General features: G+C 41.0%; 1 protein-coding gene across 1 annotated transcript in view; it reads left to right on the top strand.

The window, feature by feature from the left end:
- Positions 1-3,778: 3,778 nt before the first annotated feature.
- Positions 3,779-22,260, top strand: part of SLC17A6 (solute carrier family 17 member 6) — a 54,692-nt gene continuing 36,210 nt past the window's right edge. Inside the window, exons 1-3 of the mRNA XM_015823300.1 lie at positions 3,779-3,864; positions 7,106-7,358; positions 9,595-9,713. Coding sequence (XP_015678786.1) covers positions 3,779-3,864; positions 7,106-7,358; positions 9,595-9,713 — 458 coding nt within the window. The remainder of the gene's footprint in view (positions 3,865-7,105; positions 7,359-9,594; positions 9,714-22,260) is intronic.

Genomic DNA, 22,260 nt, shown 5'->3' with positions numbered 1-22,260 from the left:
AAACAGTAGCTTGCATAATTAACATAAGGGAAAATTCCTTCTCAATCTGTCCTATTCATAAATTTAGAACAACCACGTTCAATGGATCTTATTCTCTGGAATCTCTCTCACTCTCCATCTCCCTCCTTCTCTTCCCCCCATCTCATCTTAATTGCTTCTAAAATTTATTCTTAAACTGAAAAGAGTTCATGGATTAAGCAGAATCTAGAATCATGCTGTCTGAGAACTCATAGATATTCTTATCATGAATGGGGATTTTGCATCATTGCTTCTGCAGTCAGAATCAGAGTGTTGTTGACACAAGGGCAGGAACGCTAGCAGTACAAGCAACCCTAGTCATCTAGAAACAAATGATTTTTATTATTACATTATGAATGACTAGAATCAAAGATGTGCAGATGATGCCTCTCAGTGATATCTGTTGTCTTCTCCTCTTCCTCTCCCAATGAATAAGGAGCATCGGTTTATTTATAGTAACTTGTAAAACAATGTCCTAAATGTTTCAGTATTAAATAAATAATAAAAGAGGGTTTAGAGAGAATAATCCAAGATATAAAATATATAGGAGGATTGTATGAATAGTTAATCAACTAAATTGACTTAATTTTAGGAATCAAGGTACCTCAAATGGGCTTCTTACAGAAAGTGTCCAAAGTCCAGTGCCCATAACTCCCAAGGGAATGAAATTTGGGGAATTGTAGTTGCTTCAGTGCTACTGACTCTGTTGTGCTGCTGCTGCTCCTTCATATGATCTTCATTTTCAACTGTCTGTGACAGTTTCTCAGTCAGTCCCACGATCCCTTGCTCCTCCCTCACCCAGCAACAAGGAATTTACTCAACATGTGACTCTTAAAGAAGCAACAACTTTAAGTGTTCAAAGAAAAGTCTTGCTATTTCTATTGCCCTTCTCTGGAACATAAACATGCACACATACCTGTATTCCATCTTTGTTCAGGAATTCAAGACGTACACATACTAGCCCATCTTCCAATATTTCTTCATAATCCTGGGAGCTACGCTGAGCTGAAAGTCACCAAGTGAGCTGCTGTGGCTATAGATGAAATTGGATCTCTTTGATGTCAGTCAAATACAATAGCCACTGTAATTTAGTCCTTGCCCAGCCTATTTCATTTTTCACATGAGGGAGCAACTTGGATGACCGCTGGTGAAATAGGATTGGCTACAATAGGGGTCCTCAACCTTGGCAACTTTAAAACTTGTGGACTTCAACTCCCAGAATTCCTCAGCCAGTTTTGCTGGCTGAGGAATTCTGGGAGTTAAAGTCCACAAGTCTTAAAGTTGCCAAGGTTGAGGACCCCTGGGCTAGAAGATGCCAGCAGTCAACATATGAGTTCTCTTTCTCCCTGGAGAGAGAGGGTACCTTTGGGAACATGGCAGAATGGGGAATGGAGGTGTACTTTTTCTTGTGGTCCATGGTTCTCTTGTTTCCCTTCCCATAACAAAGTGGCAGACAGTTCCGCAGGCCAGCCAAGGAGGAGGAGGAGGAAGAAGTAATGGTGGAAGCTTATAATATGTGGAAAGAGGAAGAATGAGGGAGCATCTGGGATGCCTGGTGACAAAATAGGGCTGGCTGGGGGTGCCAGCAGTGCACAGATGATAAACATTTGTGTATTCGGAGATTTGTTTGTTTACAGGTTTGAGAAAAGGGCCCCAAATTCAGGCACTTAAGGACAAATTAAGTAAGGGAAATGGAAATACAAATTAAGGAAATATCGAAAGCAGCAAACATCTGATAATAACTAAGATTAAACAAATCGCTTGCTTGGAAACTATAATGCATAAAACTTTAAAGCTTTTCCCATTGTTTTTAATTAAACAGTTCCCATTTCAATGTAATTGTGTATGCCATTTTAGAAAGACGGGGCAAAATTGTCAGAATCAATGGCATCATTGTAAATTAATGAGAGAGAATGTTGCCAAACATCATTGTCCTTCCACCAGAGGGCATCTTTAGTAAAATCTTTCTGTCACAGAAAAAAAAATACCAACGTTTTGTATTTTCAAACTGATAGGCCTAATCCCAATGTTATAATATCACTGTTATAAGAAAACATTAGAGAAATCCATTGTTGCATGAATAAGAAATAAGCTTGAGCCTTCGGGAGTATAACCGTCACTGTGAGTAGATTTTTATTCTACCCATATTTGAATTCAACAAATGAAGAGGAATGTCAACTTATATTTGAATAAAAGAAAACAAATTTGAAGATAAGAGTGGAAGATGCTTTATATAAACCTGCATGCTATTCAAGCTGATCAGCTATGTGATAAAAGAAACAGGTGTCACATTTCATAATTTTTAGATTGTATTCCATGTGTTTGCCAGCCAAACTGCATTAATAAAATGTAAGTTTTTATTTTCTATTTGACACACCACCATTCTCTTCAAAGCTTCCCCAGATTATATTCCTCTCCTAGCCCTCTGAAATAGATCTGGCACAGCTTTGGACTCTGTATCTCCAGCAATAAGTAGATACCATTTAACATCTTTTTGTATAATATAATGTCTATATTGTGACATTTTCCAGTTATACAAAGAAATTATATGCAGCCCCATTTGTGAGACTTTAGTTGATTTGGTGATTTGTTTGCCTAGATGTCCAGCTTCATAACTTAAAAGGGCATATTCTCTTGGCCAGAAGTGTTCTGTCAGTTTTGTTTTACTGCAGCAAAAACTATGGGAATGCTAGGTGGTGTTTGCACTGCGCAACTGGGTCAGTCTATGCGTCAAAAAAATGGAGTCAGACATGGAAATCCTAAAATTAATTGCCAGCAAACCCCTATTTTCTTTACAAAGTGTGTTGCTCTTGGAAAACCTGGAGAGGGCGAATCTTGACTGCCTCCTTTTGGTTTCCATGGCACCCACTCTTCATTGACTTCACTGTAATGAGTCCGCCCAATTCCCCTAGAACGTTGATGGTGGAGGAAAGCTTCCGATTGCGCTCTCCGTGGTGCTGAAAACAATCTAGAGGACACTGTATTGACACGGCGCTGTTGATGGTACTGAAACCTCTGGGGGCAGGGGGGAAACATTGAAGAGGAGGTGCAGTGGAGAAGAGTCACCCATTTGTGCTATGTGCGATCCTCCCACATTTACTTTAATTTACTCTTTCCAGCCCTGGATGAAGTAGCTGATGTATTGGCACACAAATAATGAAATGCTAGTGCTGCCTCTTTGCCAGAGTACGTAGCACAGTTATCAGGGATTCACCCAAACTGGTGTGAGCACTGGTAAGGATTCTATGCATATGGGATTTATTGTCTTTGACGACTCTCTACCTCTATATACACAACCACAGCAAAATAATCCACACCAGATAAGGATTATATTTACATTAGACTTTCAATCAAGTCTCCTTCGAAGTACCAATGGTTTTGCTCGTCATTTTGCTAATGGATTCTTCATCTCTAAGAGGACCTTTTAGTTCAGTCTCACAACTTCTGTTCTTTTAAGAAACCCATGGGCTTCAGGTAGACACTCAATCATCTCTCTTTTTTTCTGGCTCTGTTTCTTTCCGCCTCACCCACAGATATACATCTACAGTGTCTCTCTTCTCTCTCACAGACACACTTTCTCTTACACACATTCACACACACACACAAACACACACACCAAGATTTTGACTCGTCCTTTTATCTGGATGAACAACATTATTTTATGGAAAAAAGTTTGAAATGGAACCAATATGATCCACCTTCAAGGCTTGTAAGGGCATCCTTGTTAACCTGGTGAAAGACACTTGAAATCTTTACAGGAATGGAGTCGGTAAAACAAAGGATTCTAAATCCTGGGAAGGAGAAACTGAAAAATCTTGCTGGGAAATCACTCGGTCAGATCTATAGGTAAGGAAAGAAATTATTTTTATGTTTTCTTAATCAATGAGAATGACATGATGCTTCCATAGTGAGTTCTTATTTCCACTTCATATTATAGAGGATAATTATTGTATTCATGATCTATAGCTAAAGCTATGTGTTTACTTTCATTGTGCTGCTTGGATATTGTTAACAAGGACTCTAAATTCAGAAGAAGGAAGGAAGGAAGGAAGGAAGGAAGGAAGGAAGGAAGGAAGGAAGGGAGGGAGGGAGGGAGGAAGGGAGGGAGGATGTTTTGTATATTAGATTTAAATATGTAACACCTTCTAAACAAACTTGTTTGTAAGAGGACAAATTTGGTTTCAGTAAGAGATGTGTCCTTAGAACCCCAATTTTAAAAATCAGGTAATTCAATTCTGAGATGTCAGAATGTTATTCAGACAAACGTATATGGGGGAAGGGTAATTTATGCTTTGAAACGGAAAATGCCTTCGTATGAAAAAGAGCACAACTCAGCACTAACAGGAAATCCTTTCCCCCATTTTTTCTTTTACATTTCCCCCCAAAAGGATGAATAAATAAGAGTTTTGATCTGCACTGCTGAGTCCCCCATGAATGATCTTTTTTATATGAGAAAAAACATGGAGATTATAAATAATTGATAAATGAATGCCTTTTCTCTAGTTAATTTAAACACCCTCCAAAGAGAGACTAGGGAAAAAAATCACATCAAACATCTGTGTATCCTTTTTTGAGAAATCATATATATATATATACATATATATATATATATATGGAAAATAATGATGCATATATGTAAATCTATCTGCAGAAGAGGCCAGTCTTTTGTAGCACAATTAATGATATCTATGATTATTAAACAAATGAATGTAATTTCAACAGAATTTCCTATAGCTATGAAATATAGTTATGTGTGTGAATATACCTTATTATGATCTTAAATCTTTACAGAGAAAAATATCTTTTTAAAAAAAACTTCTCTATGGTCAAAATGGCGGGGTAGACCTGCAGAGAAAGGTCAGCTGTAGCATTTAATCAACAAAGCTTCCATTGCGGCAATTCTAACCCTGGTTACAACACTGAAAATGTTCCTATTGTCTATCCAGAGTTTCAATTGTATAAATATCTAGGAGGCATGTTACAATTTCTGTGTGGGAGTTGAATCTACTATTGGTCCAGGAAGGAAGGAAGGAAGGACTACACCACCCATTTATCACATCTGTCACAAATCATTTAAGTTGCTTTAAATAACAAACGAAGAATAAGTTTTATTAATATTAATTATTATTATTCAATTTTAATATTCTGCTGTCATGTTTAACATATATGAACTGTATATTTACACATTTTTTAAATGGCACACCCACACAAACGTGACGGTTTTTTTGAAATTTATATACTACCTTTCTGATTACCCAGCAGTCAATCGTATGAAACTATCCTGGGATATTTAATTTCATATTTGGAATAGAAACTATTCGTCCTTGGAAAAGGAGGTTCTTTCTTTCCTTAATTCTAATAAGGCTATCTGGGTTTTTTTTAAAACAGATTTTTCTTTGCTTTCTCCCACCAAACTCAACTGGGAAAGGTTTTATTTGCCATGGGGAGAGCAGGGGAAGACAATTCAAATACTGAATATTGTCCAATGCTTGTGCTTACCAGGATAAATTAGAATGGTTTATTTGCTTGTTGCGTTCTGCTACTGTAATCCAGAGCAGAACACTTTGTGAAATTCGATTTTTATCATAGATTCAGGATGGGGAGAGTTTTGTGCTAACTATCGGACAGTGAATCTTAGCTGATAGAAAAGCTGTAAAGAAAAACTCACAACTTCTGCTCTGTCCACGGTAACTCCACCTTCAGTATCCTAATTCTCCCAGGAATTGTTGTTACTCTCTTATTCTGAATTATTAAAATACACTGATGTCAGCCATAGGAGGTCAGTTGCACAAAACAAAAGAAGGGTCTGGAGAAATACTTTCATCTGATATCCATGGTTTTTCTCTTCTTGAAAAGGTATTGTTTGCCTCTGATGGGAAAATAACAAAAATTTAAAAGGCAGGGGTGACTCAAAAGGATGTCAACTGTATGTTTGGGTCACTGCCATGTACACAGTGTAATAAACTGTGCATGTCAAAGCCAGATAAATTTAAAAGCATCAATTTATTTTTATTTTAGCTGTAATATGGAGGGAAGACCAAATCAAACCGGCTTAAAGCTGCAATCCTCTAAATACACCCTCACCTGGAGGAAGTCTCATTCAACTCAAATGGGCTTAGTGCCTAGTAGACTCATCACGGGATGAAGCTTTTCTTATTAATAGACAGGATAGCTTTCTTATTCTAATGGCAGACAGACTTATTTGCAGGAAATGCCTGGATGCAAGGTTTTCTCCAATGGAAAAGTGGCAGACAGCCATTTTGAGCTCTGAAAGACTACCACACACCTGCCAATTGTGTAGATTAGCTCCCTCACAAGTAAGATTCCCCACTGGGAATACCTAGACTTGCATGCTTCCCCTTCATGTTTGCCATGCTATTTATAGAATGATTAAAGCTAGAAGACCAAGTCTCCATGGGGCTTGCTAACAAAGAGCACCTCTGTAGCTGTGGAAGAAGTTGCGTCTTAGCACCTCCCCTAAAATTTGGCAGGTGTGAAGTAGTAAATTAAAATTAAATTAATTTTTTAAAAGGCTATTTGGCTGGTTTTCTTTGATGTATATACAGTTGGGTATGATTTTGGACTTCTTAATCTGATGGGAAAACTATCCAGTTAGCCTATCTTCTGAGGAGGGGGAAAGTGACTGTCCTGCTTTTCTAAGACTCTTAATTTCTCCCTTGGAAATACTACCAATTATTTGGGAAATCTTAGCCAGAATTAATATTTTCATCTCATCCACTTCCATGCCCTTCAAGAAGTAGGACAAAAAATCGGACTTATTTTAATCCCACCTCATACATTTCTGGGATGTAGGGACTGATCGTTTATACATCAAGTAGGAAAATACTCTTTGTACATATTTGGGAGCCCCCCCTTTTTTTTTAACCTAGAGTTACCAATAGTTATCAGGAATATTTTGTTTTGCATCAAGCTCTAAGTCCACATCACATCGCATCACTCTTTTCAGGGCAACATATCCACACTCACGATTCAAACAGAGTATTATTACAAGCCCTCCCTCCCCCCATCGCCCTTCCCAAGTAAGCAAGTAGATCCCTTGACTGAGCTCTCTTCTTTGATTTGACAGAACCCTAGAGAGAAAGCAGAGGCCCGAGGACAATATCGAGTTGACGGAAGATGGCAAACCCTTGGAAGTGCCCGGGAAGAAAGCACCTTTGTGCGACTGCACCTGCTTCGGGTTGCCTCGGCGATACATCATCGCCATCATGAGCGGACTGGGTTTCTGCATTTCCTTTGGAATCCGCTGTAACCTTGGAGTAGCCATCGTGGACATGGTCAACAACAGCACCATCCACCGAGGGGGAAAAATCATCAAAGAGGTGAGCGAGTTCCAGGAAGATTTCTCCTCCTCTGCGCACAGATAGCCGGGGAATGAGTCCCAAATGCCTTTCCCGACACCCATGTTGGGAAGCCAAGGCTCTACATATCACCCTTTAGGTTGTGGTTTGAATTATTCCCATGTTGGAGGAAAAGAGGCGGGTCTTTAGAACAAGGTGCAAAGCATCACAAAGTAGAGGTCAAACAAGGGTGCTTTCGGAGTTCCCTCTTCACCTTTCTTGCTTTTTGCTCCCACCCCCCCCTTTTTTTCCCCCTCTGCCTTTTCCCATAGCAGCGAGTGAGTTTTCCTCACGTTGGTTGTCTTCTGTTGTTGTTCCTGTTAATGACAGCCTGGTCCCTGGTCCGAATTAAATAAACACACCCCACCTTTCATCACCTCACCCTTCTTTCTCCTCTCAAGAAGCTCCCTATGTAGGAGTCCTCCCCTATTTCCCTATTCTTTTCACAAAGCCTCCCAGGAGACTGTTTGGACTTCAGCCCAGATCACCCCCAGCTGCTAAGACACCCGTCTTCGCTCACTGCCACTCAACTGAACCTCCAAATTCTACTGCAGAAGACCAAAATAAAATGTTTTTTTTAAAAAAAGCGAAAACACCTTCGAACTCAGCTCGGCTTCTGTTGACCTCGTGGCAAGAGTGCAAAGAGGTTTCACCCCTTCCCTTCTTCAAGGCTAGCGATCCATTTTCCCAACCTTGGACGGTATTGAAAAAAGGCTACCTGGAATAGCACGTGGCTAGCGAGAGGAGGGGGAAAGATCAGGAAATCCCAGGACTATAGGCTAGATTACAAAAGGCAACCCAACCCACCTGGAAGAAGGAAATAACAAATCGCGACTCTGCTGTTGCCATCCAGTCTGCATGGCCGGGTCCGTGAAGCCGTCAGGAGTCGAACGCGATCCAAAGGAGACCTCAGTCTGCCCCTAAAAGGAGACTTCAACTTCTTCCCCCATTCGCGGGTGTTGATTGAAGTTCCAGGGATTAAAATGGTACTTCTACCCGGGTTTATTGTCATTCGCAGGACTGCAGCGCCAGTGGATTGAAAGATAGACCGTACCCTTGTAAACGGGGCGGCCCAGCTAGCAAACCCCTCGCCCCGCGCTTACTTGAATTAGAGGCGTCCCAGGTGCTAAACCTGACACGGGAATGTCTTAGGGATAACTCCCCCCCCCCCTTTCAAAATCGACGTGGGACAAGGATGTAGCTATTATCTCGGCCCATCTACTCTTTTAGATCGATAATAAATAACGATTACGAAAACTCATTCACCTAAAAAAAACGAAACATCGAAAAAGCCTAGGAAAATGTTGGGAAGCCTTGGAGTTCTCGAGATACATACATACACACACACACACACACACACACACACACACACACACACACACACACACACACACACAGAGGAAAAGCGAATTGGGGAGAAAGGGACCTTGATTAAGATATGGGGAAATCCAGATAACCTACTACAGCAAGACGTCCCTAAACTCGGATCTTTGGGGTGATGGAAGAAGCCCAAGGGTTGGCGCGCACAATATCAAGGTAAAACCTTGATGCAAGCGAACATTTTCTCCAGGGAGAAAATGCAGGCATAACCATGTTGAGTAATAGCCGAGATTCACAAATTAGATCTCCCCATCCATCACGAATAGATCCGAGTCAATAAACGACGAAGACGAGTCTCCTCCCGTCATTTGGGTTTGACTCAGACCAAGCGATTTGGCTCAGACGAAGCAATTGCGCAGCTGGTGGAATCGCGCGCGATCTTCCTTTCAGCGGAGGATCACAGCCACTTTGGTATTGTTGTCTGTTTATCGGTCAGCCTAGTCAGGACGTGTGGATGTGTCATAAAGACCCCTCTATTCCCCGCCCAAGGCAGGTGACCAAATAAATAAATAAACAGACAAGAATCAATTATAATTACAATTGCAATCACTGGGCTCTTAATATCCTATCCTAATGACTCTACTTCTGGTACAAGCCGACCATTAATAAAAAGAGGCAAAACGACTTGGGATATTTGTTGAATGTAGCTAAATAAGCTTCCATGTGGTTACGACAGACATATCACGGTTACTGTAATCCCGTGGATTCCCCCCCCCCCCGCCTCAACCTCTCTTTAGAAATGCTTTGATTTAGCCCGGATTTTTATTTTTATTTTTAACCACCAACCCTCTCTCTCTCTCTTTCTCTCTTCCTTCTCTCTCTTTTATCGCTTTGGAAGAAAGCGAAGTTCAACTGGGACCCAGAAACGGTCGGCATGATCCATGGCTCCTTTTTCTGGGGGTATATAATCACGCAGATCCCCGGGGGCTACATTTCATCCAGGCTGGCAGCTAACAGGTAAGCGCAGCAGCCAACGTCTATCTCTTCTCCAGGTGCGGTATGGAAGTCAAGGTAGTCTTGCTCGCTCTACACTGTGTGGGTTTTTTTTGGTGGGGAGGGGGGGGGCTGGTGGGCAACCCCACGGGGCGCACATTTGGGCTTCTTCGCCGGTTCTGCTTTGCGAACGGGGGGCGGGGCAAAATGCCTGCCTTAGATGACAGCACTCCTTGCGAGAAGAGAGAAGCAGACAACCTGGGTCCCCCATTTCTTCTGAAGGCCCTTCGCTTCTCCCTTGCTGTTTGCTGCCAAGACAAGTCGGGAAGCCGGTACAAAACGAGGACAGGACTTCTGTCCTCTGAATAGTAATAATAATAATAATAATAATAATAATAATAATAATAATAATAATAATAATAATAATAATAATAATAATAATAATAATAATAATAATAATAAAAAATAATCGTATTTAAACTGCTCAGGCCAGTCGGCCGCTGTTTGAAATTCCCTCTTCTATTGAAACAATTCAAAGTGCAGGAGTCCCGATCTCTGGTCTCTAACGTCGGGTGACTTAAAGTACCATTTTATTTCAATGGGATTGCTCCCACGTAAGCCAAATACTGTACGTTTGCACTCCTGAGCCCGTTAGTTTGGACATTGGCCCTGCTTCAAGTCACCGGGGCTGCCTTTCGTTTTATTCTCGAAAGGTCATCATTACGGGGTTCTCACACTTTAATCCTGTGGGTTCTGTGTGCCACGTTCTCTAACCTAATCCACTCCACAGCAATGATGTATATTGTTGGGATTATTTTTGAGAGAGAGAGAGAGAGAGAGAGAGAGAGAGAGAGAAGGTGGGGCTTAAAATACCGCGGTATCGACCGTCTCTGGAGGCCAGCCCAGAATGCGTTGGCTTGCTTTTAGTTAACAAAGCCTTATTTTCAAACGATTATGATTGCTGCCTTCTTATAATGTTGCAACTATTACTATTATTCGACTACAGGTCTATAATCCCAATATAAAAATCTATTTCTATTTTTTTTCCTCCCGTTTGCTTCTAAAAGGCATATTATCGCTGCTTTTGCAGCTCTTATCGAATAGGGTTTATGTTTAACACGTCTTTGCTTGTCGGACCACTTCACCTGTCGCCTCTCTTCCTGGATTTTTCTCTCGATCATAGTTGCTCAGAGAGGGGGGGGGGAATTCTACTTTTTATTATTATTATTATCATCACAGGTTGCCCTAGTAGATCTTTATCGCTGATACTGGCTGAGTATTTTATTCTTCATTATCTCTGCTTTCAAAACAACAAGAACAAAAGAGACTCTCTCTCTCCCCCATTTAAAAAAAAAAAGCAGCTACCCTATTATTGATGGCCAAGCGAATAGAGTGCTTCTGTACGAGCCGGGAGGAAAAGAGAAAGTGACTTCCGAGGGCTTTTTGCAGAAAGAAAGGAAAGCGTGCAGATGGCGCGGGGTCTCAAGGCTTCGTTTCTATGGTGTCTGGCAAGAGGTTTCAGGCACCCAGGGAGCGAATCTACCTGTTAATTAGATCCTGCGAGGATTCCGGGAGCAAAACGTGCTTGGCCGCTGCTCATTAAAGAGGGAAACCAGAGGTCCTAGCGCCGCCCTTTTCCCAGCCTCAGTGGCTCTTGAGGAGGACAAGAGGGAGGCTCTAAAAGGCCCTGCCAGGCGCCTTAGGGCACCGGGCTTTTCCTAAAGAAAAAGAAAAAAAGTCTGCTCCCTTAAGGCTGCAGGCAGGCGGCCCTCTTGAGACCCCAGACAGTGTTTCTCAACTTTGACAATTTTAAGGCATGTGGACTTCAACTCCCAGAATTCCACAGCCAGCAAAGCTGGCTGTGGAATTCTGGGAGTTGAAGTCCACATGCCTTAAAATTATCAAGGTTGAGAAACACTGCGAGGGAGCTTCATCAACAAGGAAAGCACACCCACGGCAAAGCGAAACCCGCAATTGTCACCCGCAATTTCCCTGACACACCCACGCCTGCTTGTATATTACCACTTTCGTCTGTACGCGGACTAAGGCAACACACTCGGATGGAGGTTTCATCCGCGGTTGTTATCACGACCCGCTGAATCACGAACTTAAAACTCGTGATGAATTCACCGTTCGGTATCTTGCGCTAGCTAGCCATAGAAAATTGGGTAGGTGAGAAAACCGCAACCAAGCAAGCTATAGGCAAGCGTGTTGGGGAGAACACAGCGCACATTTTTAATTGGAAAAAAGGAAAACGCGACGTATTGATCTGGCATGGCGAAGGGTGCGGTGTAACAAGGCAGAAATGGATGCATTGCGACGTGCAGTAATAACCCAAAGGTATTTTTTTTTCTCCCCCCAAAAGACAATTTGGACTTTCTTGGTGTTTTCTTTGTAAACGTTTCACTTCTCACCCAAGAAGCTTCTCCAGTTCTTGGATGAGAAGCGAAACGTTTTCAAAGAAATCGTCAAGGAAGTCCAGTTGCCTTTTGGGGACAACCGTGATCTGGATGACTGAGAATCTCCACAGCCATGCAGTGATAACGTTTCCAGAACAAACCATCTGTAGTTTGTATCCGAAGTCGGATGTAAGTGTGAATCTCCAAGTAACGACCAGGGAATAAATTTTCAGATTTGCAGTGCTGACTTCCGAGGTTACATTTGTTCTTGCGACCTATTCAGAAATTACAGTGTAACTTATTTTGCTACGTGACCCAATGGTCTAACACAGACGAACTTAAACCTTGTAATTTCTTATGGTGGAGAGGCGTATTATCGAAAACTCATTGAACTCTTCCTAAGCGCGGGAGTGGCGGTGCTTCTATCTCCAACCCCTTGTTTTGGGAAGAAAACAGCGTGGTGGCCGGCCCAGCTTCTACACGGGATATCTTGATCTGAGGATAGAAGAATTGCCTCTTAATTTCCCCCTACGACACCCACCACTCAACAGTCGGTGCCTTCCATATTCTATATTCAAAAGACAGGCCTATGTCTGGTTAAATATCGATGGAGCTTCTCAGTCATCCAGCTCATGGTTGACCCAAAGGTGCGTTTTCCAAGAGGCAACTGGGCTTTCTGGTTTTTCTTTGAAGACGTTTCGCTTCTCATCCAAGAAGCTTCTTCAGCTCTGACTGGTTAACTTGCCTATAGTTTCATTAGGTGCACAGATCTGAGCTATGTTTCCCATAGCCTACTGTGCACAGATTGGGTTTACTGGGTATTCGCAGTTCAGGTACAATAGCATCGCCTGGCGCCGGAGGCTAAAAGCGTTCTCGGTTTAATCGTTGTGCGCCGCAGTCGAAATGAGCCCCCTCTCCCCACCCCGGCGTCTGTTTGCTTAGGACAGGGGCAGGCAACCTCGGCTCTTTTAGGACTCATGGACTTCAACTCCCAGAATTCCCGAGTCAGCTGTGCTGACTCGGGAATTCTGGGAGTTGAAGTCCATGAGTCATAAAAGAGCCGAGGTTGCCTAACCCTGGCTTGGGAGAAGCTTCATTTGCCGTCCTCACTCGGAGGCAAGTTGGGCGGGGGAAAAACGCTTTCCTTATTGGTGCTTCCTCCCGTTGGACGGCTGCCTTTGCTCTTAGGAGGAGGGACTGAAAACTTAAGAGGCGGAGGAGCCCTGGGTGGGTGCAAGCGATGAGTGATGGAGCGCTTGCTGGCTGCCGTTTGGTGGCGCAGTACGGACGTGGCGAGGGAAGGGAAGGGAAGGGGCTGCCGGCAGTCCTACTAAGACCGCCAGGGTTGCTGAGAGAACTGTACCCTATCGACCTTCCCCCTCCTCCTCGTCGCAGCAGTATAGGTGTTAGTTGCTAGGGAGGGCTTTTAATCGACCCGCCTTCTTGCCTGGTTCAGGAAACTTAAAGCGCTGGCGGGGGGGTGGGGTGTTCCCGGGGGCCTGGCTTTCCATGTGCGTTTCTCCTCTTTCGCCTAAATCAGGGGTAGGCAACCTTGGCTCTTTTATGACTCGTGGACTTCAATTCCCAGAATTCCTGAGCCAGCACAGCTGGCTCAGGAATTCTGGGAGTTGAAGTCCACGAGTCATAAAAGAGCCAAGGTTGCCTACCCCTGGCCTAAATCTTCAACGGGGGACAGAATAGCAGCAGTAATAACCGCGTATGCCGTCTGGGGAGGCAGCTGTAAAGCAGAGGTCGGTTGCGCTCTTAAGGTGGGAATCCTGCTTTTGCTTCTCTCTGCCGTTGGAGTGAATGGCTGTTTTCCCCGTAAAGGGAAAGAGCTGATGGTTGTAGAGAGGACCGCCCTTTTAAATAAGGGGAATTTTGTAGTCCTCGACTTACAACAGTCCACTCAAAGTTACAACGGCACTGAAGAAAAAAATGACTTAGGACCACTTTTCACACTTAACGACTGTTGCGGCATCCCCTTGGTCACCTGATCAGATTTCGGATGCTTGGCAACTGGTTCCTACTTGCGACGGTCGCAGCGTCCCGCAGTCATGTGATCCCCCTTTTGCGACCGTCTGACCAGCAAAGTCAGTGGGGGAAACCAGATTCCACTTCACAACAGCGTTACTAACTTAACAACCATAATGATTCACTGAGCAACTGTAACAAGAAAGGTTGTAAAATGGGGCACAACTCATCTAACAAGTGTCTCGCTTAACAAATGTTTCATTTAGCAACATATATTTTTGGGGGGGTCAGTTGTGGTCATAAGTTGAGGACTACTATACAGCAAAAATAGGGGAGTCACTGGGGCATAAAACGTCTGGTGTTGTTTTTTTCTGAGGACCACTTTAGGTAGATGTACAATAAACAAAGAACTGTAGCGACACCTTTGCTGCCTGTGTGCAATGTAAAATACCAGAGGCCTGCACTAGGCAAGGCAGATGAGGCTGAAGTAGAGAAATGGTATACTTGGGAGAGAGAGCAGCTTGGTGGCAGCTCCGTTACAGACAAAGCCAGACCGTGATGGGCTATTTTCTTCCTATGGCTGATTTCGAAAGAGCATTGCTAGAAAAACGCATCGAGAGGGTTTTTAATTCGACTCTAATTGCAGCCTTTTTGGATAATGCCATGTTATTTACCCAACACAATAGGGTAAAGTACATTCCGGAACCTGTCTGAGGACTTCTCTCTTACTAGCCCATTCAGTCTCGGGTTAATAGGAAAATAATGATAATTATGTGTTTGAGGCAACACAATCCTAGCAGAATCGGTAAAGGCACCTACAGCCTGACATTGTTGGCCAACGCTGCTCTTTCATTGGCTTGGGGAGAATCAAGAGCAGTTTTGTATCTTATATATGCTTTTTAATCCCCGCATCCAAGTGAAAAGTATTCATCATTTGGATTTTTTCCCCCTCACTGAACAGGAAAAAAAGACAACCCTTTTATTGGTAAGGAATGCAAAATATTTAAATCCAGTGTCACTGAAGATCTCAGCCTTAGCACCGTAATTCATAGATTTCACAACTTACCTTTTTTAAACAATGTAGTTGATAGAAATTCAGTAAAATGGATGCTACCCCCCAAAAAAGGTAATAGCAGCTAGATTTAAAAAGAAAATACTATGTAACAGGTGTGACGGAATGAAAAACAAAATAGAAATCTATTATAGAAAGCTGAAAGTTATATAAGCAGGTTTCTCTTACAATAATAAATGCTTTGGCACAATGGGCATCTTCAATTAAAACTTGATTAGAAATGCAAACATTTAATCTACGATGCATAAATACATCAGTGATTTCATTTGAAATCACTTATGCCATTAATGAGCTGTTGTCATGCACACACGGTGGTGCCCCTGTNGGGGGGGGGGGGCAGAATAGCAGCAGTAATAACCGTGCATGCCGTCTGGGGAGGCAGCTGTAAAGCAGAGGTCGGTTGCGCTCTTAAGGTGGGAATCCTGCTTTTGCTTCTCTCTGCCGTTGGAGTGAATGGCTGTTTTCCCCGTAAAGGGAAAGAGCTGATGGTTGTAGAGAGGGCCGCCCTTTTAAATAAGGGGAATTTTGTAGTCCTCGACTTACAACAGTCCACTCAAAGTTACAACGGCACTGAAGAAAAAAATGACTTAGGACCACTTTTCACACTTAACGACTGTTGCGGCATCCCCTTGGTCACCTGATCAGATTTCGGATGCTTGGCAACTGGTTCCTACTTGCGACGGTCGCAGCGTCCCGCGGTCATGTGATCCCCCTTTTGCGACCGTCTGACCAGCAAAGTCAGTGGGGGAAACCAGATTCCACTTCACAACAGCGTTACTAACTTAACAACCATAATGATTCACTGAGCAACTGTAACAAGAAAGGTTGTAAAATGGGGCACAACTCATCTAACAAGTGTCTCGCTTAACAAATGTTTCATTTAGCAACATATTTTTGGGGGAGGGGGTCAGTTGTGGTCATAAGTTGAGGACTACTATACAGTAAAAATAGGGGAGTCACTGGGGCATAAAACATCTGGTGTTGTTTTTTTTCTGAGGACCACTTTAGGTAGATGTACAATGAACAAAGAACTGTAGCGACACCTCTGCTGCCTGTGTGCAATGTAAAATACCAGAGGCCTACACTAGGCAAGGCAGATGAGGCTGAAGTAGAGAAACGGTATACTTGGGAGAGAGAGCAGCTTGGTGGCAGCTCCGTTACAGACAAAGGCAGACCGTGATGGGCTATTTTCTTCCTATGGCTGATTTCGAAAGAGGTCGTTTGCATTGCTAGAAAAACGCATCGAGAGGGTTTTTAATTCGACTCTAATTGCAGCCTTTTTGGATAATGCCATGTTATTTACCCAACACAATAGGGTAAAGTACATTCCGGAACCTGTCTGAGGACTTCTCTCTTACTAGCCCATTCAGTCTGGGGTTAATAGGAAAATAATGATAATTATGTGTTTGAGGCAACAAAATCCTAGCAGAATCGGTAAAGGCACCTACAGCCTGACATTGTTGGCCAACGCTGCTCTTTCATTGGCTTGGGGAGAATCAAGAGCAGTTTTGTATCTTATGTATGTTTTTTAATCCCCGCATCCAAGTGAAAAGTATTCAGCATTTGGATTTTTTTCCCCCTCACTGAACAGGAAAAAAAGACAACCCTTTTATTGGTAAGGAATGCAAAATATTTAAATCCAGTGTCACTGAAGATCTCAGCCTTAGCACCGTAATTCATAGATTTCACAACTTACCTTTTTTAAACAATGTAGTTGATAGAAATTCAGTAAAATGGATGCTACCCCCCAAAAAAGGTAATAGCAGCTAGATTTAAAAAGAAAATACTATGTAACAGGTGTGACGGAATGAAAAACAAAATAGAAACTATTATAGAAAGCTGAAAGTTATATAAGCAGGTTTCTCTTACAATAATAAATGCTTTGGCACAATGGGCATCTTCAATTAAAACTTGATTAGAAATGCAAACATTTAATCTACGATGCATAAATACATCAGTGATTTCATTTGAAATCACTTATGCCATTAATGAGCTGTTGTCATGCACACACGGTGGTGCCCCTGTGACTCAGTGTTAGTGAAAAGGGTTATATGGTGATTGTGATGGGAATTAAATGTTATTCATATATGAGTTATACATAGATTAATATTTATGCTAGAACTACAATTACAGAATATGTATTATGGTAAATGTAAATGCTCAGTTTAATTACTGACACTTATAGTAAACTTTAAATTTTATTAATAAATCCATTCTTATCCTCCCTAAAATACATTACTAGAAGCAAGTCATGACAATATAAACATCTTGTATTTTTATATTAATTTTGTGCAAGCAAAGACATGTTGGTATGCTCAAATACATTTCTGTGGATTTCTGTTCAGACGGCTGATGAGTAAATAAAGATATGAAAGCTACAGAACAAATCACTGCATAGTAATATAACCCTTAGTTATGATTACACGTAGATTTTAAATTTGTTCATCTAAGAATAAGGTTGACAGAAACTGCAGAGCTTCAAACTGGATGTATAGTCTTCCATGTTTTGCATTCAGATGCAGAGGAAATGCAATACTTACTTAAATATAATTACCAAAACAGCTTGTGACCCTAATGTGGGGCACTCACATCTGCAAATTCATCTTTGCTAGCTTAGTTTCATTGCAGCCAGCATGCTCGACCCCTGATCTAACAAGTGTTCATTGTTTCTTGTTTTTGTTTTTAAAAAGGGATAATAAAAACAAAATTCTTACAAAGGAAGACAGTAAACAATACGACCCCCTCACCCCCACCCCCCTCAATTCAGGATCAGCATCTGGACTGGGCTTTTATGCTTCTTCACAATAATATATACTTACGGATTGTCAGTGCAGTAAATATATTATCCAAAGACTCCATGATATTTAGTGACATTAACAATATAATAGCTACTTCCAAATTAAGGCAATGATTATCGAATAGAAAATGCAGTTCAATGTAAGTAATTGAAAAGTGAAGCATTCTCAAGTATTAAAAAAACTACAGCAAATATAAATTCATGTATCATATATGGGGTATGAACCAAGAGTCACCGATCAGGGAAAGGATCTTGCATCAACAGAAGTGATGAAGCTGGTAGGTCAGTTGGCCCAACCAGTAAACCCTATGAGGGTTAGATTTATCTCCAAATATCTCCAAGACAGATAATTAGATAGCAAAGTACTCAAGCTGAAATTTGCAGCAAAGATAATGTTCCATCTCTCCTCATATATGAATAAGGCAGGGCTTTTTTTCTCATAGAACGCCCAGAACAGAGTTCCGGCACCTGTTTTGGATGGAATCTTGTAGGGTAGGCAAGGCGGGTTGTATGACGTGTGTGAGTTCCGGCACCTTTTTTTTTTTTTTTTTTTTAAGAAAAAAAGCACTGGAGTAAGGTAAACATGAATGTGTGTGGGTGATGCTGCTTTCCACACCACAATGGACATTTTAAATTTGTTTTTCTTGTTCCATGGTCAAGGATGGGAAGTGCAAAACCAGCCTGTATTTCATGGGTGGGCTGTCTGAAAGAATGAATAAGTGATGATTGACCTGGGCATCCTAATGTGGATAGCTTTAAAAGAGACAAATCAATGAAGAATAAGGCTGCTAGAAAATATATATTACACCCAGCATTTGAAGCAAGATGCCTCTCAAGTCAGTTATTGGAACATATAAGCAGGAGAACAGAATGTCGTGCCCTGCTTGTAGACTTGCAAAGAGGAATTTGGTGAGAATAGAATAGTGGACTTGATAAGGCATTGATCCAATGCAACAGGATGGTTTTAAACCTGAAATTTCTTTAAGCTTCCTTAATTTAACACTGATTCTGAGCATATGGAATAGCTTCCATGTGGGAAATAGCAATATTTTTGAATATGTGGGTTTATTCTAAAAAGGTATTCAGCTCTTCCTATTTTGCTGATTCTAGTGCATATTTCTCAGTGATACATCTCTAGTAATATTGTGTCTGGCTAATATTTGCAACTGAATATGAAAATCGTATCAGATGTTTTGTAGTTCCTGTATGATAGTATTATGGGGAGTTTGTGCATCCAGACACACAGCTCATACACATCGTATTACTTTTCTATTCTATCATGGCTGAATTATAGTTTGTGGTAAACAGATGAAAAACCTTGGTTTGCTTGGTAGGTCCGATGCATAGCACTGCTGTTTTTGTGTTCTTTAAGCAACAGTTCCAAGGATGATACAATTTTCAAGGCATATTACATGCTTATTTGGAAGCATCATTCAGGCATTGACATAACTCATCCCTGTGATTGCACTGTACTCTCCCAGAGAGCTCACCATAGGCTTATAGCTGCCACATGTAAAATCAGACCATTGGCCAGACCACATTCTTGCTTGCTAGACTTTCCAACCATACTGATTCTTAATTCTAGTGAACATATTGGGAATCAATTTGCATGCCAAACATGCAGTCTGTTATTGAACTACAGGAAGGGGTTGATCCATGATGTACTAGGGATTGGGGAATCAATGAAAAGCAAGTAGCAGCTGCTCCACAAATATCCAGAAAATGAGAGGGAATACAGGGAACAATAAGTAATGTAGCTGATATCTAGAGTGGGAATTCACATGATTAAAGTTGGTCATTGCAACATTGCAACATGGATTTTAAATGATATATTTACATATTTAATACACATTTTCTTTGCTTTATTTTATAATCACATTGTTCTTTTGTACAGAAAATTATAATTCCCAGATTTTATACACACACACACACACACACACACCAGATTTAAAACCAGATATGAGACTGTATATAAAGGAATTACTATAGAACATCACTCTTCTTTATATAAAGATTTCCCTGGGGGTGTGTTCTATGGCCTTTCAGAAATAGGTCCTGCTTCTGTATTAATGGAGCTTGCTTTCAAATGTATGTGCTGCAAAATGGAGTAACACTAAATATGATACCTAAATATCAAAGCTCTTTCAATGCCCAATGGAGTCTGAAAGTAACAACCATTTCATGTACTAATATGACACAGTGTTGCCAGACTTAAATATCTTTCCTGGAAAGTAGATGTATTGATAATCATGACACATACTTTTAAGGACAAATTTAGGGTATAATATTCTCTTCTTAGAGAGCTTAGGATGCATAATCTATGGCAATCAATGTTTCAACTTCCAAGAGTGTTATTCTTAAAAGTTCACAGTTTTTCTCTTGTCCTGGACATTTTCATATTTTATCATTATGCTCCAAACCCTATATCCAGAAATGAAATGACCACAACATGCTCTTTGTGAGAGAAATTTTAATTGAGATAAGGGTCTTCTCACATGGCATCTAAAAAAGGCTTTCCTTTGTCTCCATACTCATCTAGAGACATTTATTACAAGGTGCAAAAATGCATATAATTGGAGGAGCATATTTATGACTTCTGTATAAATGCGTTAAAGGCAGATGAGAGATTTTTCATTGTGCAGTTGCAAGAATATAATTCAGTTCATTGCTGCTTTCTGAGCAAGTAAATTGTTGAAAAATGACAAGCTGGAGATCAACCTTCCACTGATGAAATACTCACCAACCCTGATATTTCATTTTTGTAGTTTTTCTTGGCAGTTATTTGACTCCTAAAAACCATAAGTTCTTTGCCTTCAAACATATATTTTCTGGGAATATTGTAAAGTTTCTTCCTTTTTCAGTCATTTCCTATATAAATTAAATTTTGATGGACTTTCTAGCTCTTCTGTATCATATAAGAAGACAAAATAGGAAGTATTTTAGTATGTAAGCTATATTTGTCCATGTGATGTGGATAAACGGAGTAGCAACAAGGCAATGGTGGAAGTCCACCAAATTTTCCTGGCAAAATCCCCAAGCATCCACATTTTAATATACATTTTAGATTACAGCATAAAATACTTTAAAAGAAAATAAGTATTTTTTTGCTCCTTGCTATTACAATCCCATATGAATGAATTTACCAGAATTTACAGTTTATGGAAAGAAAGGCTGCATTCCAGGTGAAAATTCTAATAATAAAAAGTCTTTTGTATTATATGTTATCTTAAGAGCCTTGCCAGGTCATACCTGGAAGTCTCTCTCCTAACATATATGTTATTTGGCACTGTGGACATTGCATGTATCCAATACTATGATTAGTTCCAGCCTCACCATTGTGTTGGACTAAATCAGCCTTATTCAGTTTCCAGTTATATGGCAAAATTCGTAACACAGATTACACAATTAGGGGAATTTTGAAAGTTGAGATCTGGATGGTGCCCAAACAACTGGGCTAGATGATTTTCAAGGCCATTCCAGTTCTATTATTTTGAATTATCTTGCAGTAATGCACTTACACTATGGAATGTAGGCACAATTGCACTGATTCCTATAATTATTCCCATGAACAGACAAATCTCAGATCCAACATGGAGAAATTAATGTCTGCTATTGCTGAAATAATGTATCTATATTTTTACCCTGTGGTAAGATGGGCAGCCAATAAATTTAATAAACAAACAAACAAACAAACAGCAAAATACTGCACACTGCCCAGAGTGTTTCCCTCTTTCTGAGGGAAATGGGCAGTTAAGAAATAGGAATAGATAGATAGATATAATTTTTTCTTATGTCAAGGGCAGTTGGTTAAGTTGGAAAAGGCTACTATAAGGGTTCTGAAACTAGATTGTGACTCCTGTATTCACAAGCAAGTTTGAGGGGCAATAGGGTTTGCATGTGGAAACCAGGATCCCTGCCAGAACACACTCCCATTCCATCTAGATAAGTGTTTGTCCAGGCAGAGCAATAACATAATCTGATAGGGTAATCTTTGATCCATTTATCCCCCCCCATCTCCAATACTAATTGCATCCTCATTTGTCTCAATGCCTCTTTTGAACCCTTTCCTCCACGCATCATGGATGTAGGACTAGAGGGAGAAACGTCTGTAACCATGTACAATTTTGCCATTTGCTTGAAGTGTTTGGTTGCACATGGTATATGATAGTATAGTATGGAAGGAGTCAATAAGGAACCTGTCTCAGTGAAAAAGGACCCGTTGTATCTTGGAAACTTTCTATGGTATCTGCTAAGGGAGAAAGGCAGGTTGTTCCTTCAAAGGGAAAATTGGACATAGCTCTTTGGACAAATAGTAAAGATGAAATTTCC

The sequence above is a fragment of the Protobothrops mucrosquamatus genome, unplaced genomic scaffold, assembly GCF_001527695.2.
Source record: "Protobothrops mucrosquamatus isolate PMUCROS unplaced genomic scaffold, P.Mucros_1.0 scaffold1828, whole genome shotgun sequence".
Classification (NCBI taxonomy): domain Eukaryota; kingdom Metazoa; phylum Chordata; class Lepidosauria; order Squamata; family Viperidae; genus Protobothrops; species Protobothrops mucrosquamatus.
The sequence above is the reverse complement of the archived record's forward strand: the minus strand, read 5'-3'. Positions and strand labels throughout refer to the sequence as shown.